Consider the following 20714-nt stretch of genomic DNA (forward strand, 5'->3'; position numbering starts at 1 on the left):
CTTTCAAAGAAATTAGAATCTATGGGGCTGGCCCCGTGCTCGAGTGGTTAAGTTTGCACGCTCCACTGCAGGTGGCCCAGTGTTTCGTTGGTTTGAATCCTGGGCGCGGACATGGCACTGCTCATCAGACCAAGCTGAGGCGGCGTTCCACATACCACAACTAGAAGGACCCACAACGAAGAATATACATCTATGTACTGGGGGGATTTAGGGAGAAAAAGGAAAAAAAAATAAAATCTAAAAAAAAAAAGAAATTAGAATCTAAAAAATATTAGGCAGAGTCTCTAAGTGAAAGAAGATTAACTCCAAGAAGTAAAAGAAAATAACAGTAGTATTAAGTCTGTCTGTAAAGGATGTGTGTGTCTAATAAGAATGAGTACGAAAGGGAAATGGTATGTTTGACAAAGGAGGAAATGGTAGGGATATATATATATAAGCACCTTCCTATGAAAACTTGAAATCTACTTTTTTTAAAAGACATAAATACCATATTTTATGTTTCAAACACAATTGTGTCTGATTTATTACTATTTTTGCTTGAATAAATTAAGATAAACTTTATGACTTGCATGTAAAACGATGCTGAACACTATAATATCAAAAGTGCACTTCAGGGCCGGCTTGGTGGCGCAGCGGTTAAGTTTGCACGTTCCGCTTCTCGGAGGCCCGGGGTTCACCGGTTAGAATCCCGGGTGCGGACATGGCACCGCTTGGCAAAAGCCATGCTGTGGCAGACATCCCACGTATAAAATAGAGGAAGATGGGCATGGATGTTAGCTCAGGGCCAGTCTTCCTCAGAAAAAAGAGAAAGATTGGCAGTAGTTAGCTCAGGGCTAACCTTCCTCAAAAAAAAAAAAAGTGCACTTTAGTTTTTGAAACACTTTTCTTAGGGAAGAATTGTTAAGGGAAGAACAGTTTAAATGTGGGTAAATTTATAAGAATTGGTTATTGAACAAGTTATGTTTCATGACCAGAAAACGTTGAATTTACAAGGTTCCCATCATTTGTTACATTTTATATTATCGTGGATATACATAAATATGGGATGATGATAGCTAGTCACACTTCCCCACGATCTGATTTCACATCCTGATATCTCAGGCTTTAACTTAATGCCTAATATTCTCTACATCAAAGAGCAAAGGATTTGTGTAATAGTAGTATCATTTAAAAATATTGTCTTTGGAATCCAGCAAAAATTACACTGGACTGCACAGAAGTAGATATTCTAAGCTAACATTTTGGAAGACAAGGTAATTCTTCAAGTCTTCCTAAGAAGACAGTGAAATTTACTTAGTAGTCATAGTTGGTATGCATCTTGAGCAAGCCAAGATCCCGAGGAGCCTCTGTTCCTACAAATCTGTTATAGCAACACAGCAATCATTTTATACTGTGTTCTCCCAGCCACAGACATTGCTGAAAGAACAGGAAGAACTCACCAATTATAATCCAGTCGAGACTGATGAAGCTGCTGCTGTTTTAGGAGAAGCTTTGTCTCTTGCTGGGCCAGCAGATGCTGAAGGCGCTCCTTTTCAATTTCCAGCTCCATTTTCTGAAGCATAAGTTGCTGCCTTCTATCTTCTGACAGTTGCTTTTTGATATCAGTTTCACTAGGATGCAGTGCCCTTTGGCCATGCATAAGAGATGCCCAGGAAAGACCACAATAACTGCATGATTCCAGACGTGTCTTGGGATATTGAGGGGCCATGTTTGTAGGATGGCTACCATGAACATGATCTGCATTTTCAGAAAGTCTATGACCGCAACACTGAGTAGACAGAGTAGGCTTAAGGTGTTGGTATTCCTTCATATTCAATTTCTCTGGTAGAGCTTTCTCTGTAGAGACTGCATCGACTAGTTTTCTCCCTGAGGATCCATAATTACATGTTCTGGTCTCTGATTGCGCCCTGTCTGGATCCTCTGTGGGATAATGAAGGGCTGCTGGTTTCAAAGAATTATTCCTAAACTTCACAGGGGATTCTGAAGCTGGATCCTGGTTTGCAGACTTCGGTCTTTGCTTGGTTTGATGGTAGGTCTGTGGTTTGGCTACACTCAAGTAGGAACCATCCAGTTCTATAGACGAAGACTGGAGAGCGCTTTTCCTATTGGACACCTAAAAGGAACCGCAAGATCATTTGTCAAATAAGAGCTCAACAGAAAGAGTTATTTCTTTTGGCTTTTCAGAAATCAAAGACATATTTTAGCAAGACAAAGCTGTGGTTTGGTTTTCTTAAATAAGAAATGATAGAATTCACACAGCTAAACAGCCATGTGCCACAAAGCTAAACCCATTTTCAAACAATCTACATTTCAGTAAATCCATAAGGAGGAGAAAAAGAAAGTGTTGCTACTTGCTGCTTAAGCAAGATTTGCAGGGGCTGCAAATAATGAGAGTTACATAAAATCAACTTTGAGAAGAGACAAAAACATTAAAGGTTAATGTCTTAAAATGGTTAATTTTGAATACTAAGCCAAGAAATCCTTTCAGCCACCTTAAATACCCTTTGATTGGTCATCACGCAGCATGAGATTTGATGTAAAACACATCACCTTATATTGAACAGGATGTTAGTTACTGCTAGAAATTTGATGAGTTTTTGTAAATATCTTTACAGCACAGAGATAAAACCAACCACTTTCAACAAAATATGATTCTAATCAAAAGTGGTTATTTAAATACAAAACATATTTAATTTCAGCTATAAACATAAGTGATTTTTCAATTAAGCTGTTCAAATGATTATAGTCTGATAGAACTCAGGCAGAAAGGAAGCAGTTGCAAATTACCTTCGACAGGCCAATACGGCGAGCTGTGCCAGCATTTTAGCCTCAAGCCTGTTGTATCAGGGAGAACAAAACCTAGTTTATATCAGTGATTCTCAAACTTTCGCATGTATCAGAATCACCTGGAAGCTTGTTAAACATGAACTGCTGGGCTTCATCCCCAGAGTTTCCAACTCAGTAGGTCTGGAGCAGAGTTGGAGAACGTGCATTTTTAACAAGTTCCCGGTGACACTGATGCTGCTAATTTGGGACCACACTTTGAGAGCTGCCGGTCTGTGTGCCATCTGACTCCTTCTGTGTCCCTCTTATATAGACCATTTTGATTACATCAGACTCACTCAGGTACTCCTGGCTAATTTCCTCATCTGAAGATCCTTAATCACATCTGTAAAGTCTCTTGTCATACAAAGTCCCTTCTGCCACACAAAGTGACAATCATAGGTTCCAGGAATTAGGACATGGACATATTTGGGAGGCCACTATTCAGTCTACCACAATTTCTTTTTAAATAAGAACTAATTGATAAAGAGTTGAGATGGTTATCTATTATTCAGATCTCTAGCAGAAGGGGAAAAAATTCCCACTAGTTAACTTTGCAAGGGTTGAAAATGATGACCTGTCTTGTAAAAAGTGTCAACTAACAGAGATATACAGCAACACCATGTTTCCTATCCTATGATAAAACAGGGCTATTACCGTGATTCTTAAGATTTTAAGTCAGTTTCTAAAGCAAGGTAAAGGAGTTGTATTTAAATGAGAATGAGCCACATCTGGTGAGAAGACTTGGCCCTCTTCAAAGAAGACATGCAATTCTGCACACTGAGCAGAATGACAAGATACAGAAAAGGAACTAGTCCTAGGGCAAAATTTATGATAAACTACCTCATAAAAAATTAACCTTATTTTACACCTAAAGGGAAACTCTAGTCCACATTAATCTCCCTACTCTGAACTTCTGTAGCATTTACTGTCAACACAAATACTTAACATTTATCATCTGCTATTTTGTACACTAAACTATCTTTTTATAGAATTATTACACTTTGAAAATGACAGATAAATTTTTTTAAAGATTCAGAAACTTAAACTGACTATTCTATATCATTATATATTTTCTAATCCATGTATTATTAACATAATAGACAGCATGTATGTATTATTTCATCTTCTCATTTTTGTTCCTTAACATTATTTACATATGTACATTTTTAGGTATTAATATAGCTACACTTACGTTAATAGCACTCATTATTAAATTATTCACAAATGTCAGGTATTTGGAATATTTCTAAAATTTTTTTTGGTAGTTAACTTTTTATGTTTTTGAGAAGCAGTACAACGTAATGATTTTGATGCATGCTTTGTTCAGAAAACACTCCTTTGTCAATTACCTGCTGGGTAATTATCTGCTGTTGGTAGGTAGAATTCTAATATGGTCCCCAAGATTTCCATCTTCTTAGTGTACCCACCCTGTATTATCTCCTCCCCTTGAGCGTGGGTAGGGCTTGCAAATATGACGAGATATCACCTGTGTGATTATGTTACATTATGTGGCAAAAGGGACTTTACAGATGTGACTAAGGCTCCTAATCAGCTGAATCTGAATTAATAAAAAGGGAGATTATCTTGAGTGGGCTAGACCTAATTAAACAAGCACTTTAAAAGAGGGTCTGGTGCCCTCCCCATGGTCAGAGATTCTCTTGCTGGCGTTGAAGAGATAAGCTACCACATTGTGGGCGGGCCAATAGAAGGGGTCATGTGGCAACGACCTCTGGAGGAGAAGGCAGTTTCCAGCCAACAGCTAGCAAGAAAATGAGACATCTATCACACAGAACTAAACTCTGCCAACAAGCACGTGAGCTTGGAAGAGGACCTAGAGCTCCAAATTAGAATGTAGCCCAAGTGACATCTTGATTGCAGCCTTCTAAGACCCTGAGCAAAGGACCTAAAGAAGCTGTGCTTGACTCATGACCACCCACAGAAACTGAGATAATAGATGTGTGTTGTTTTAAACTAAGTTTGTAGTAATTTGTTACACAGCAATAAAAAACTAAATATAGCATATTACTCAACTTGCCTGATCCTCAGATTCCTCAACAGTAAAACAGGGATTAAAAACAGCAGCTAGATCAAAATTGAACGTGATGGTGAGACAGAGGGACAATTACCAAGGGTGCCAATTTATAAGGGTACTTATTTACAAAAAGGAAAAAAAAAATCCCTTATATTTACCCAAACTTCTTTGTAGGAGAACACTGTGGTGTATGCATGTGTGTGTGTGTGCGGGGGGTGGGGGGGAGTGGGGGGCTTGGTTGGTTGGGTGAGATCCCTAAGGAGCAGGTTCAGTTACAACAGATTATCTCTACATTGTTTTCTAAAGAGAATGAGTTCAGTTATCTACCTCTATTTTGCTACAGTGAGGTTTGCAAGTTGAGACAGAGTTGAACTGCTTAAGATAACAGAGAGGTTCTTCATCTTTCTCCTTCATACAAAGATGTCAGTCTTACACTAACATCTTGCACAGTCTCTTAGGGTTGTTGCGATGATTAGATGAGATAATCCATATAAAGTGCTTTGGATAGTGCTTAATATACAGTTCGTATTCAAGAAAAGTTTCCCATTGTTGTTGTTACTACTATTCTTAACACTGACTTCTCTGCTTTCACAATTTCTGAAGGCAGGGGCTATATTTACTCCTCTATATGTATAGCACTGGGGCTTGCACACAGTACATTCGCAATAACTATGGGCTGACTGTATCAGCTTAGTAGAAAAATTCAAGCTGGGTTATGAGTCTGTAACTAAAGAAAAGAAAATTAGGATCCATGATTAGGCCAAATCATATGTTAACTAAGGAAGAGGAAGAGAGGAGAGAGAGAAAACTCTGTTAGAATCTGAATATAGAAATTAAGTTATTTTATTAGTGAAGTTAAGACAAATATTGCCTCTGGGACACATGGAAGTCACAATGAGCCTGAATGAAACAGATGTGTTTTTCTTCCTGGAGCTGCTCCATGCTTTCTACGTGATATTTACAAATAAACTTCTCTTAACTGAGGCTTACACTAACAGCAAATCGGTAACTGCTGTCTCTCGCATATGGGTTTGATATGAATTTTTCAGATATATAACGTTAACTTAGAAGACAATAGATTTTTTTAAAATGGAAGTACAATTTATAAAAAATAAAATACACAGATCTTAAATAAATTTTTATATTTGCATATATACCCATGTAATCACTTTCCAGATCAAGTTACAGAACATTTCCATTACCACAGAAAGTTCCCTTGTGCCCTTTCGGGTCAATACCACTCCTTACACTCCCAGGGGTAACCATTATTCCGACTTTTATGACCATAGACTAGTTTTGCCTATGGTGAACTTCACATAAATGGAATCATGTAGTATGCTATACTTTTGTGCCTGGCTTCTTAAGCTCAACACAATTTTTGAGCTGCTTCTACGTTGCATGTATCAATAGTTCATTCTTTTTTTATTGCTGCATATTATTTCATTGTATGAATATAGCAAAATTTGTTTATATTCTTTTATTGGATTAGGTTGATTTCAGTTTAGGGCTATTGTGAATAAAGCTGCTATGAATATTCTTATACGAGTCTTTTTTAGACATATGCATTTATTTCTCTTGAGCACAGGGTAGGTATATGTTTTATTTTATTAGAAACTGTCAGTAAGTTTTCCTAAGTGGTCATTCTGTTTTATATCCCCCTTAGCAAAGTAAGAGACTCCCAGTTGCCTCATATTCACACTAACACCTGGAAGGGTAGGTGTTTTTATTTTTAGCCAACCCATTGTGTGTGTAGTGAAAATCTCATTGTGGTTTTATTTTGCATTTCCCTGATATGTAATGATATTAATGAACATATGCTTGTTGGTCCTTTGGATATTTTCTTTTGTGACGTTCTTCTTGAAACTAATACCTTTAAATAATTAGAAATAATTTTTAAAGGACTAAAGATGAGAAATGAAAAATGAAGCTCAGGGAAGACATTTTTATGCAAATTATTTCAGATGAGAGAATGTGGCTCTAAATGGTCACCTTCATTAACCACTGAATGTAGAACATGATCCCAGAACACTTTGCCACTTTGGCTATTCTTAACTCACTATACATTATGCTAAATCTTTTATATTTGACCTATAATTCTTAACAACTCTGTAAAATTACCACTTTACAAATGAGCAAATGAAGTTCAATGAATTAACACAACTTTCTTAGGGCCACCTCAACACTTTCTGTGAGACATAGGAATATGTTTCACTCCAAATCCTTAGTCTTCCACTATTCCATGCTGTAGCTTTTTTTTAAAAACTTCTTTAATTTGAAATATAATAAACATAGAAAAGTGCACAAAACACACGTGATCAGCTTAGTGAATAATCACAAGGCAATGCCCCTCTAATCACCATCCAAGAAAGAGACTACTGCCTATACACAGAAGACCCTTGATGGCCCCGCACCACCACAACCCTGTACCTCTCCTGCCAAAGGGAATACTATCTTGACTTGTATGGGAAAAATATCTTTGTTTTAATACTTCCCTGCTTAAATAGCCATATTAGAGTTCAGTTTTACCTGTTTATTTTTAAAGTATAAATGGAATCATATCATATACATTCTTTTGTGTCTGACTTCTTTCACCCAACATTAGATTTGTGAAGTTCATCTATGGTGCCATATGTGGCTATAATTTGTTTATTTTCATAGCTATATAGCAGGGCTCAGCAAACTTTTTCTGTAAAGGGCGAGACAACAAACATTTTAGACTTTGTAGTCCATACAGTCTTTGTCATAACCAGTCAGTTCTGCCTTTGTAGTGTGAAAGCAAGAGATAATACATAAATGAATGACTATTCCAGTAAAATCTTACTTATGGACACTGGAATTTGAATTTAATGTAATTTTCCTATATCAAAAAATGTTCATTTTTTTCCCCAACCATTTAAAAAGTTAAAAACCAGGGCCAGCCCGGTGGTGCAGCAGTTAAGTGTGCACATTCCGCTTTGGCGGCCTGGTGCTCGCCAGTTTGGATCCCAAGTGCGGACATGGCACTGCTTGACAGGCCATGCTGCGGTAGGTGTCCCGCATGTAAAGTGGAGGAAGATGGGCATGGATGTTGGCTCAGGGCCAGCCTTCCTCAGCAAAAAGAGGAGGATTGGCAGCAGATGTTAGCTCAGGGTTAATCTTCCCTAAAAAAAAAAAAAGTTAAAAACCATTCTTAGCTCATGACTTGTATAAAACCATGCAGTGGGCTGGATTGGCCTGCCAGAGTCTGCCAACTGAACTTGATGATTACACTGAGTGCTCTTTCAATTAAAAGATTCTATGAATATGCTAAGATATGTTCAAAACCCAATAAGTGAATTGAACAATATGATTTGCAACGTGCTATCTCTTTACACATTTTCTGTGTGATGAAAATGAGTAGGATGGACTGCTTAATCAGAAATGAACAGACTGATATTTACCAGAAAAGCACGCAAAAGAATATACTTGGGCAGGAAAAACAAATTGTGTAAATTAAAAAAAAAGTTTAGACAGAAAATGATTAACGGATTACAACAAATAAAAAAGTTGCATTCAAGATGGTAGCATATTAGGATTTGTCTTATACAAAAGGTACTACAATCTTTGGCTACATCTTGAGCCTCTAAAAGTGGCAGAAATGAAGCCAATAAAGTCTTTGACAAGGCATGCTATGGGATACACAGCACAAAAGAAAGATGAGAATGTAGGCATTTTTGGCTCATGACAGTTGGAACTAATGTCTTTTAACTTGGGTAGACACAGGCTAATGACTAGGTAAAAAAAACACCAATGAGAAAAGTATAAGGTTTAAAAAAGTGTGAGAGACTTAGCCTGGACACAAGGAGTTTTGTCATGCTGAAAGTTAGTAAATTTCTGAGTTGGAAGAAGGTTTTCCCAATCTTTAAGATACATTTTTAAAATATGACAGATATTTGTAAAGATTTCATAGAAAATAAAGATGTCTATTGTAAACATGTATGATATGATCTTGTATGCATGTATGCACACACACATAGGTGTATAAGCACATACCTGAACACACACAAAATCATATACTATTCCTACGGTAATCAGAGTTTTCCTGTGTTCTCACATGTTGGAAAAATAACAATTGCAGTATTTCTTGGTGAAATAGTATTAACAAGTAAACAGTGATGTTTTATAACTTTCTGAAAATCATTTTTACAGACCTAGCGAATCTCTCTGCTATAAGCCATAAGGAGAGAGGTGAACTAAACTGCAGCAATTATTTCTTGCAACAGGTTGTTATTTACTTTGCATGATTAGGAAGTGATTACTTACAATGAATTTATGAGTTGTTAACCACAGGATTAGTCAATAGTATCAACAAGTCTTATTGGTATTCATTTCTCTGACGGTAAATAATAATTTACTATCCTGGCAAGCACCCTATTAACAATCCTCATATTCCCACTGATAGCCTTATACGAATGAAAACCTCAATTTTGTAACTTCAAAATTTCCCCCTGCACTCTTTATTTTATTACGAAGTCAGAAATACAAAACCTAGATAAACATTTCTAAACCTAAGCTACCGTGTGTAAGGCAAATCATTGCATTACCCAGAACATTTGGAGTTAATGTGAACTAAGGCACAGAATGACATGCTGCGCTTTTAGTTGGGCTTACATGGACCAGTTGTCAAGCTGACAGAAGCCATGTAATATAACAGCTGCACTGTATGGTTTGCCAAAGTCTCATCCCAAATAAATGCTCATTCTCCCTAGTGCAATTAACTCTCCTATAGTGGCAGATTTTGCTAGAAGATCATCAAGGTAGATTACCTTCCAGCGTTATGAACTAAATACTTACAGGTGTTATATCATCAGTTATAACTTACAAACTTTTGCATTTAGCAAGACATCCAGGCAAATGAATCATCTAATTTATGAATTATTTATAAGAAATTCACAGCATGCTCCTGGCATCTTCCATGGCCTTTTCCAGGTCATATGACACCAATTAGAGCTGAATTTTAAATTATTCAATAACCTGAACTCTCTTGTCATTTAACATATAGATATCAATGCAGTAAACAAGTTAAATCTAATGGGCCCTAGAGGTTTAAGCTTCTCCACTGCTCAGCAGCTGAAGCTGTGGGCCATCAATGGAAGAGAAAAATAACAGGATGCAGCAGTCAAACGCATTTGCAAGGCTCTAATAACTTATTCTAGTTCCCATAGGGACTGCAGCACAACTTAGGAATATTGAATCTAAAAGACATTAAAGTCAATAATTATGAAATTTAAAAGAATAAAGGCACACAATAACGTATAAATGACAGAATACTAGCAACAGATACTAAATGCCATAGCAACTCTTAGGATATGTACAACATAGGCCTGCCAAAATTTTAACAGTAACTACCAGAATCAGAAAAGGTTAAACCTCATATTCTTTAACCATTACTACATTTCCTGAAAGATGGAATTTGTTGATTTGCTGTAAAAATGAATAGAGAGCACAGAATAATTGACAGTATACTTGAGTTGATGTCAAAATACCTTGATTAGAATTCCAGTCCTGCTACTTAGGAGTTCTGTTATTTTTGGCAAGTCACTTTACCTCTCTCTTGGGCAGTTTAGACATTTGTAAAATAAGGGATTGGGTTTGATGACCTCTTTATCTCTCTTATCTCTTTATCTTCACTAAAGATAGTTTATGCTATCTTTAACTGCTGAAAAACCCAGGGAGTAGGTTGGCATACTCCAAGAAAATGAGAGAAAAGAAAAGGGTTAGATGAGAAATTATATCAATTAGTAAATGTTCAACTATCAACTAACAGAACTACTGCAAAATTAGTGAATGTCCCTTGATTCTATTTTCCCTAGCAAATTCTGTGTTTTAACATCAATGCCTTATGTGACTCACACAATGAAGAATTTAAATCAGCATCTTAATTTATCTATCTGGTAGTTAAATCTGAAAGAGATACAAATGAAGACTGAATAAAACGTATAGTTGTGAGGACAGTCCTAAATATTTTGATGGGATTTAAAAGGGACAACCATTCACCAGTGAAATACATAACCATGTTCTGATTCAGATTGCTTTCATATATATGATCATAATTGCTAAAAGTGAAAAAAGAAAAAAAAGAAAAATGAGCTTTATACATATTTTCTAAGTCTGTAAGAGGAAACAGATGCATAAGACTACTTTTAATCATTTAATGAACATCAGAAAGAAGGTTGAAGAGAAAATGAGACAGATAAGTTAGAAGTGGTGAAGACAATCTTCACTGGTACAAAATGAAAACAAAACATAGTGAACAATGAAGCCAACTGGTACTTAGATTTAGTTAAGGATGCTGCACAAGAAAATGATCCCTAAGAGTATATATGAATTTTCTTGTGCCATCCTCTTGGCATTACATTTACTGAGCATATCCTGGGGTTCCAAATAAACTCCCATTGTCTGTTGACTGTCCTCTCACCCATCCCTCCAGTAACAATAAGGCTCAACAATGGAAACAAGAACTGCATGTAAGCAGATGTTTCAATGCAGTTCTTTTTAAAAGAAGCAAACCAGACTAGCTTGTGTCAAATAAAGGAAAGTTTTAATAAAGAATTTTTAAGACAATTTCTGGAAAACATAAAATTAACGCTACTTGACTGTGACCAACTGTCTCTGAAGGTGAGGTCCGAGTTTAGAATGCATTTATGTTGTTGGCTGCGGGGAAAAACTATTTGTGTTGTATTTTTGAGATTAGTAAGTGAAAAAACTCCTGAAAAAGAGCATTTCAGAAGTACTAATAAGTATAACCCATAATCAACTTGTACAGAAATAGGAGGGAAGGAAAACCAGGATGTTGTTTATGACACCAAGATTTCCCAAAGTGAATCACAGCAGTTTCACTAAAGATTAGAGTCTCCTATATTCATGTTTCCCCCTGGAAGTGGCTGCAGAACCAGGGCTGCTGAAGAGAACTAATGAGAAGCATTTCTGAAAGCCCAGGAACAACCGATTCAAAGAGATTTAAGGCAGTGACTCTGAGAGGGCTAGCCCTTCCTTGGGGACTTTTAAAAAATTAGGACATTGTTTATTAGCTAGTTTAGTTTACAGCAAAAAACCAAGAGAAGAGATTTCATTTGGAAATTAGTAAAAAGTAAATGAGTGATGAAATTTCCTCATTCTCGAAGGCCCTAACTCATTTTCCTATCCTTCGAAATTCTATTCATGTTTCAAGACTGGCTTAATACCACTTCCTTCTATTGTGGTTTTCCCATCCCCCCAGCTCAGATTAGTTGTGCCTTTCCCAGAAGGAACCCCAGGAGTACTTTATTCATTTCTTTATTGTTGTACATATTTCAAACTGCTCCATCATAGTTAAGTGTTACCTGTTTTCACATCTCTGTTTCCTTGTAATGTGTAAGTATTTACACTACTTATGGAAACTGCAAACTCTTTGAAGGCAAAAACCTCAAAAGATACCATTAATTTTGTTCACTGCTATGTCTCAATGAGAGATAGTAGGTGTCCAATAGATAATTCTTTTTGCATACAGTTTGGCCCCTCTTCAGTATACTGTATGGAACTTGAGGAGAGACGCAATGCTACTTCAACTTCCTATTTCAATGACACTGGTCTTTATAGATAAAAGATACTTAAATTAATGAATATTTGTTGAATGAACCAAGAAGTAAGAAGCAGGAGCAGCAACAGCTAAATAGCCTAACTTGTATCCTAAGGAACTTGATAGTAATGTATCTTAAAATGTAGTGTGCTTCTGAAGGAGGCACTTACTTTTTCTATAAGTACCTTTTCTCAATCAGAGTGTTTAAAGCTTGATAAAAAATTCTATAAATATAGGAATAATTCCCACTATGTCTTTCACTACACAGAGACAATAAAAACAGGAATCTAGAGGGGCTGGCCCCATAGCATAGTGATTAAGTGCAGCACTCTGCTTCAGCAGCCCGGGTCCATGTGTTCAGATCTGGGCTCAGACCTACACTATTCATCAGTCAGGCTGTGGTGGTGACTCACATATAAACTGAAGGAAGATTGGCACACATGTTAGCTCAGGGACAATATTCCTCAAGCAAAAGGAGAGTAGGGTTGGCAATGGATGTTAACTCAGGGCTAATCTTCCTCAGCAAAACAACAACAACAAAAATAGGGATCTAGATGCCTATTTAGTTTGGATCTGTGAAACAGTAAATTACAATGGTATTTTTTACTTTTGAGATGAGAATTTAAACTTAAAGCAGATCATTATATTATTTTCTAAAATGTCCCATGAAAAGTTTTAAAACAAAACACTATACTGGAAAAACTACAAAACACGTGTGCTATATCAACCTAGAGTAGGGATAGGCAAACAGGTTGTAAGACACAGTAACTGAACAAAAGGCAACTGCCACAGGATTCCTATTTTGAGTTATTAAAGAAAAAAATCAACCTTAACGTAAGTGACTCATAAACAAGGCTGGCTTTTTTTTTTTTTTTTCCTGGTGAGGAAGATAGGCCCTGAACTAACATATGTGCCAATCTTCCTCTCTTTTGTATGTGGGATGCTGCCACAGCATGGGTTGATGAGCAGTGTGTAGGTCCATGCCTGGGATCCAAACCCGTGAACCCCAGGCCAATGAAGCAGAGTGTGTGAAATTAACCACTATGCCACCAGGCCAGCACCTATGGCTGGCATATTTTGCGAGAGGCATTAAGTTCAGATGGAAGATTTGATGGGAATTTTAGACAAACAGGGCATTCAAAAATGTAAAGTTAATTGTGATTTCCCCCAAATCTTTTTTTAGCTAATGGTGTCATCCAATGTGCAAAAAGATACTCCCCAAAAAACACAGTCCCATAACTATTTTGGATGCTGCTCTGGTGCTAAACATGAGAAGAAAGAGTTAGGATGCTAGACATTTGGGGAGAAACGATTTTTCTTAAAGTCATTAAATTAAAGATACACAGAAATGAACAAAACTTCTGTATTTAAAAGCCAAATCTTGTATATTTGTCTAACGGCAGAAAGGAAGAGTATATACAAACAAAATAATATGCATAAACACATTAAGTATTATTATCCATTTACTGTATAATTTTACTCAAAGGTATAGGCTGCTACCTTGGTGTGAGCAGGCAGGATGGGGATCTGGAAGTATCTGCCAGATACTGTGCTAGCTGCCAGGAATACAAAGCTTAATAGAACAGAGTCTCAACCTTAATGGCCCTCAAATTTTGGCTAAGGGGGGAAATATTTTTATGTGACAAGGTCTATTAAGGCTCTTATGTGCAAGGAGTTGAGGAGCATTAGGGAAATTAGTTTTGCCTTTAGTCAGGGGAGGGGAAGTAGGGAAGGTTTCACAGTAGAGGAGATAGTTAAACTAAATTTTGGAAGAAAGACTGAAGTTTATTAGTGATAAAGGTATGTGTGAGAGTGTGTAGTGTGTGGAGGGTAGGAAATTTCAGGCAGGGGGAAATATGAGAAGAAGAACAGAGATTGTGAAAATGAACATGTGTGTGAATATATGAACTGAACTCTAAGTACTCCAGAGCATGGAGGACAGAATGATGGGGAACAGATGAAGCCAAAATGTTAGTAGTAAAAATGGTATAAGTGTTATGTTAAAGAAGTTTCACTTTACATTTTTTATGCCCACCTAATATAGGAAATGACCAGTATAGATTATACAGTATCTGAAGGAATTAAGACAAGAAGTTTATATGGGGAGATAGTAAAAAATAAAGAAAAAAGAAAGGCCTACCACAGATCAAAACACCAACAAACCAAACTGAAATAATGTAATTAAAATTTAAGTGTTCAGATCTGCCATTGTATTAAATGATCCTTGGAGAGTAAGGGAACCAAGTAGGGGGCAGATGCCTTGCCAAGGCATAAAAATGAATTATAGCAGGAGAAAGGCACCAACAACCTTTCTACAATTTGTTGATTAAGTACTCTATAGAATTTCTTCAGGGTCTGGTATCTCTAAATTCTCAAAAAGATTGGGCAGAATCCATTGTGGATTACTTTGTTACAATCAACTTTCCCTCATAAATAACTACGAGGACAAAAAATGTTTTAAAATCTGTTTGAAGGCATTAAAGTGTTAGTAAGGCAGTGATGACATGAAGTAGCCAATCTTCTAGATAAAAGGTAAACAAGAAAAGATAGCTTGACATTAGTTGTCACTTTTCTATTCAAGAAGTTCTAAATTAGGAAGTGCTGGCTGAGAAGCTGAGAAAGGCTTTAAGTAGTCTCACAGGGCTGGAAACAAAATTTGGATTTCAGAGGCTGCCAAGAGAGGTCCTGTCACAAACTCCAGGCTTTCACATAAAAAAAGACAAAATCATTCCACTTGCAACAACATGGATGGACTCTGAGGGTATTAGTTAAGTGAAATAAGCCAGACATAGAAAGACAAACACTGTAGGATTTCACTCATGTGTGGAAGATAAACAAATACATGGATAAAGAGAACAGATTAGTGGTTACCAGAGGGGAAGGGGGTAGAGGGGGTGGACAAAAAAGGGACACATATGTATGGTGCTGGATAAAAACTAGACTATTGGTAGTGAGCACGATGCAGTCTATACAGGAACTGATATATAATAATGTACACCTGAAGTTACACAATGTTATAAACCAATATGACCTCAGTTAAAAAAACAAAATGAAAAAAAACCCAGGCTTTCAATTGAGAACCCTGAAAAGCGAGCAGTAAAAATGAAACAAAAATAGAAATACCTATGTACATATTAAAGCTGAGCTTTAAACCCTCTGGGTTGGTGTCATTTGAATCAGTGCTAACTGCCAGCAAGAAGAAGAGTCAAATTCTCTCTAGAGAAATGTAATATCAAACAGAGACCCATATTATATCTAATTTTTTTCACAATGTCTAACAGTCAATAAAAAATAAGAAAGCATACAAAAGGATAAAAATAACAGACAAGGAAACAAAGACAATAGGAATAGAACCACAAGAGATTTAAATATTGGCATTATCAAACATAGACTTTAAAGTAATTGCTATTTATGTGATTAAGATATTGAACATGATAGAGAATACTGCAGAAAACTGAAAACTAGAAAAAAATTAAATGGAAATTTTAACTGAAAATATAACAAATACAGTTAAAAACTTAACAGAAGATTAGATATATCTGAGGAGACAATTAGTGAACTGGAATAAAAGTCAGAAGAAAATATCTGGATTAACATGAAAAGATGGATGTAAAAGGATGGAAATAAATAAAAGAATGTAAATGACATAAGGAACATGATGACAAAAGCCTAATATATATGTAATTATAGTACCAGAAGAATGGAAAAGAGAAAATGAGGAAGAAGTAATATTTGAAGATAATGCAGAGAATTTTTCAAAACTGTTGTCAAGCCACAAATTTAAGAAGTAGTATGAATCTAAAGGAGGACAGATACAAAGAAAGCCACACCTAGAGCACATCATAGTAAAATTGCTGAAACCAAGGACAAATAAAATATTCTCAGAAGCCAACAGAAAAAACAAGCATCTTACCTTCAAGAAGATAATACTAAGACTTACAAATAATTTTTCAATTGAAAATAATTCTATTGCGTAGTGGAAATATCCATTAAAAATGAAAGTGACAGACTTTTGTTTCCAGTCCTGAGGAAGAAAATGGGTCAGAAATTAACCTCCAACCTTAAACAAGAAAATCTGTGAAAATGTTAAGAAAACCCACTTCAGACAGTAGGCAACAGGTAGCAGAGATTGTGATATGAGAGAAAAGAAAAAAATTCAGTGAATCCTGAATAATAGATGATAGACAGGCAAAACCAGAAAATTGCAACTCTATATTAGAATAGGTGAGTAAACAATTATAACATAAAAGCTAATGGGAAAGAAAGCATCAAAAATAACTTTAAACACTTCAATTTGGTAACAAACTCAGAACACAAAAAAGGATAACTTGTGACAACAAAAACATGCAAGTAGAAGAGGAAAAGGACAGAGTCCGCGTAGGCTAATGGAGATAAGATGTTATCAGCAGAAAAAGGGCTATTTCATCCATCTTTTATACACATCTCTGGTAATCACAAGACAAAAATTCACAGCAGAGTCATGAAACATAAAAAAAGAAGAAACTGAGAAAGACATCACAGAAAACCACCAAACTGAAATTGCAGACAGAAACACAAGGAAAAAGAAACAATGAAAATATAGAGCAACTAGAAAACAAAGATAAATGGTAGGAGTAAGCCTTCATACATAAATAATCACTCTAAATGTAAATGGATTGAAATGACCAGTCAAAAGACACAGAATAGCTGGATGGATAAAAAACAAGACCCAAAAATATGCTGCCTCCAGGAGACCCATTTCAGTTCTAAAGACAAATATAAGTTCAAAGGAAAGAGTGGAAGACAACACTCCAAACAAACGGCAACCAAAAGAAAATGAGTGCGGTCATATTTATATCAGAAAAAAATAGACTTCGAGCCAAAAATAGATAAAAAGAGACAAAAGTAGACATTATATAATGATAAAGGGAATAATTCACCAAAAAGGCATAACCTTTCTTAATATATATGCACCAACATAGGAGCATCAGTCTATAAAGCAACTATTAAAAAACATAAAAGGGAGAAATGACAGCAAGACAATAATAGGAAGGGACTTTAATACCCCACTTACATCAATGATTAGATCATCCAGACAGAAAGTCAAGAAGGAAACATTTGCTTTAAATGAAATACTGGACCAGATAGACTTAAAAGTTATATATAGAACATTCCATCCCAAAGCAGCGGAATATACATTCTTCTCAAGTGCACATGAAACATTCTCAAAGATAGACCATATGTTGGGAAACAAAACAAGCTTCAATAAATTTAAGAAGATTGAAATCATATCAAGCATCTTTTTTAACTACAATGGTATAAAACTAGAAATCAACTACAAGAAGAAAGCTGGAAAAGTCATAAGAATGTGGAGACTAAACAACATGCTACTGAATAACTATTGGATCAATGAAGAAAGCATAGCAGAAATAAAAAACACCTGGAGACAAATGAAACTCAAAGCACCAGATAGCAAAATCTATGAGATGCAGCAAAAGTGGTACTAAGAAGGAAGTTTATAGCAACACAGGATTACCCTAAGAAACAAAAAAAAAAATCTCAAATAAACAATCTAACACTATACCTAAAAGAACTGGAAACAGAAGAACAAATGAGGCCCAAAGTAAGTAGAAGGAAGGAAATAATAAAAATCGAAGCAGAAATCAATGAAATAGAGACTAAAAAGGCAATAGAAAAGATTAACGAAACTAAGAGCTGGTTCTTTGAAAAGATCAACAAAATTGATAAATCCTTAGCTAGACTCACTATGAAAAAAGAGATAAGCATTCTCAATGGAGAAAAACTGAAAGCTATCCCTCTAAGAACAGGAACCAGACAAGGATGCCCACTGTCACCACTCTTATTTAACGTAGTATTGGAAGTCCTAGCCAGAGCAATTAGGCAAGAAAAAGAAATAAAAGGGATCCATATTGGAAAAGAAGAATTGAAACTGTCACTCTTTGCAGATGACATGCTTTTATATCCAGAAAACCCTAAAGAGTCCACTAAAAAACTTTTAGAAATAATAAAGGAATACAGTCAAGTTGTGGGATACAAAATCAATGTACAAAAATCTGTTGCATTTCTATACACTAACAACGAAGTAGCAGAAAGAGAAATTAAGAATACAATCCCATTTACAATTGTAACAAAAAGAATAAAATACCTAGGAATAAACTTAACGAAAGAGGTGAAAGATCTGTACACCAAAAACTATAAAACATTGTTGAAAGAAATCGAAGAAGACACAAAGAAATGGAAAGATATTCTGTGCTCTTGGATTGGAAGAATTAACATTGTTAAAATGTCCATACTTCCTAAAGCAATCTATAGATTCAACGCAATCCCTATCAAAGTTCCAACAACATTTTTTACAGAAATAGAACAAAGAATCCTAAAATTTATATGGAACAACAAAAGACCCCGAATAGCCAAAGGATTCCTGAGAAAAAAGAACAAAGCTGGAGGTATCACACTCCCCGATTTCAAATTATACTACAAAGCCATAGCATCCAAAACAGCATGGTACTGGCACAAAAACAGACACACAGATCAATGGAACAAAATTGAGAGCCCAGAAGTAAACCCACACGTTTATGGACAGCTAATATTCGGCAAGGGAGCCAAGAGCATACAATGGAGAAAGGAGAGTCTCTTCAATAAATGGTGTTGGGAAAACTGGACAGCCACATGCAAAAGAATGAAAGTAGACCATTCTCTTACACCATGCACAAAAATCAACTCAAAATGGATTAAAGACTTGAATGTAAGACCCAAAACCATGAGACTTCTAGAAGAAAACATAGGCAGTATGCTCTATGACATTGGTCTGAGCAGCATATTTTCAAGTCCCACGTCTGACCGGGCAAGGGAAACAAAAGAAAAAAATGAACAAATGGGACTACATCAAACTAAAAAGTTTCTGCACAGCAAAGGAAACCATCAACAAAACGAAAAGACAACCTAACAATTGGGAGAAGATATTTGCAAACCACATATCAGATAAGGGGTTAATATCCAAAATATGCAAAGAACTCATACAGCTCAACAACAAAAAAACCAACAATCCATTTAGAAAATGGGCAAAAGATCTGAACAGAGATTTCTCCAAAGAAGATATACAGATGGCCAACAGGCATATGAAAAGATGCTCAACATCATTAGCTATCAGGGAAATGCAAATCAAAACTACAATGAGGTATCACCTCACTCCGATCAGAATGGCTATAATTAACAAGACAGGAAACAACAAATGTTGGAGAGGATGTGGAGAGAAGGGAACCCTTGTTCACTGCTGGTGGCAGTGCAAACTGATGCAGCCACTATGGAAAGCAGTTTGGAGCATCCTCAGAAAATTAAGGATAGATCTACCATATGATCCAGCTATTCCACTGCTGGGTATTTATCCAAAGAACTTGAAAACACAAAGGCATAAAGATACTTGCACCCCTATGTTCATTGCAGCATTATACACAATAGCCAAGACATGGAAGCAACCTAGGTGCCCATCAAGGGACGAATGGATAAAGAAGATGTGGTATTTATACACGATGGACTACTACTCAGCCATAAGAAATGACGAAATCCAGCCATTTGTGACAACATGGATGGACCTTGAGGGTATTATGCTGAGTGAAATAAGTCAGAGGGAGAAAGTCAAATACCATATGATCTCACTCATAAGCAGAAGATAAAAATGACAAAAAAAAAACAAACCAACACATAGCATTGGAGATTGGACTGGTGGTTATCACTGGGGAAGGGGGCAGGGGGAGGGCAAAAGGGGTGATTAGGGTCACATGTGAGGGGATGCACTATAATTAGTGTTCGGTTGGTGAACATGATGTAATGTATCCAGAATTTGAAATATGATGTACATCTGAAAAAAATAAAAATTAAAAAAAAAGAAAAAAGAGATAAGGATGAAATAAATAAAATCAGAAAGGAAAGTGGAGAAATTACAACAGATATCATAGAAATAAAAAAGAAATAGAACAAAGAATCCTAAAATTTATATGGAGCAACAAAAGACCCTAAATAGCCAAAGCAATCCATAGAAAAAAGAACAAAGCTGGAGGTATCACACTCCCTGATTTCAAAATACACTACAAAGCTATAGTAATCAAAACAGCATGGTACTGGCACAAAAACAGACACACAGATCAATGGATAGAATTGAAAGTCCATAAGTAGAATCACATACATATGGACAGCTAATCTTTGACAAAGGAGCCAGGAACAAATCACAAAGAAAAGAAAGTTTCTCCAATAAATGGTGTTGGGAAACTAGACAGCCATGTG

The 20714-nt window shown here is 36.1% G+C and overlaps 1 protein-coding gene across 11 annotated transcripts in view; it reads right to left on the reverse strand.

The window, feature by feature from the left end:
* The window catches only part of KIAA1328 (KIAA1328 ortholog), a 337652-nt gene that overhangs the window by 113256 nt on the left and 203682 nt on the right, over positions 1 to 20714 (reverse strand). For all 11 annotated transcript variants that reach the window (XR_011504452.1, XM_044774592.2, XM_044774590.2 and 8 more), the window contains one exon: positions 1440 to 2113. Coding sequence is in view for 10 of the 11 variants with exons in the window: in XM_044774592.2 (XP_044630527.1) it covers positions 1440 to 2113 (674 nt within the window). In the remaining variant the exon portion in view is untranslated. The remainder of the gene's footprint in view (positions 1 to 1439; positions 2114 to 20714) is intronic.

Source organism: Equus asinus, chromosome 7 (genome assembly GCF_041296235.1).
Source record: "Equus asinus isolate D_3611 breed Donkey chromosome 7, EquAss-T2T_v2, whole genome shotgun sequence".
NCBI lineage: Eukaryota > Metazoa > Chordata > Mammalia > Perissodactyla > Equidae > Equus > Equus asinus.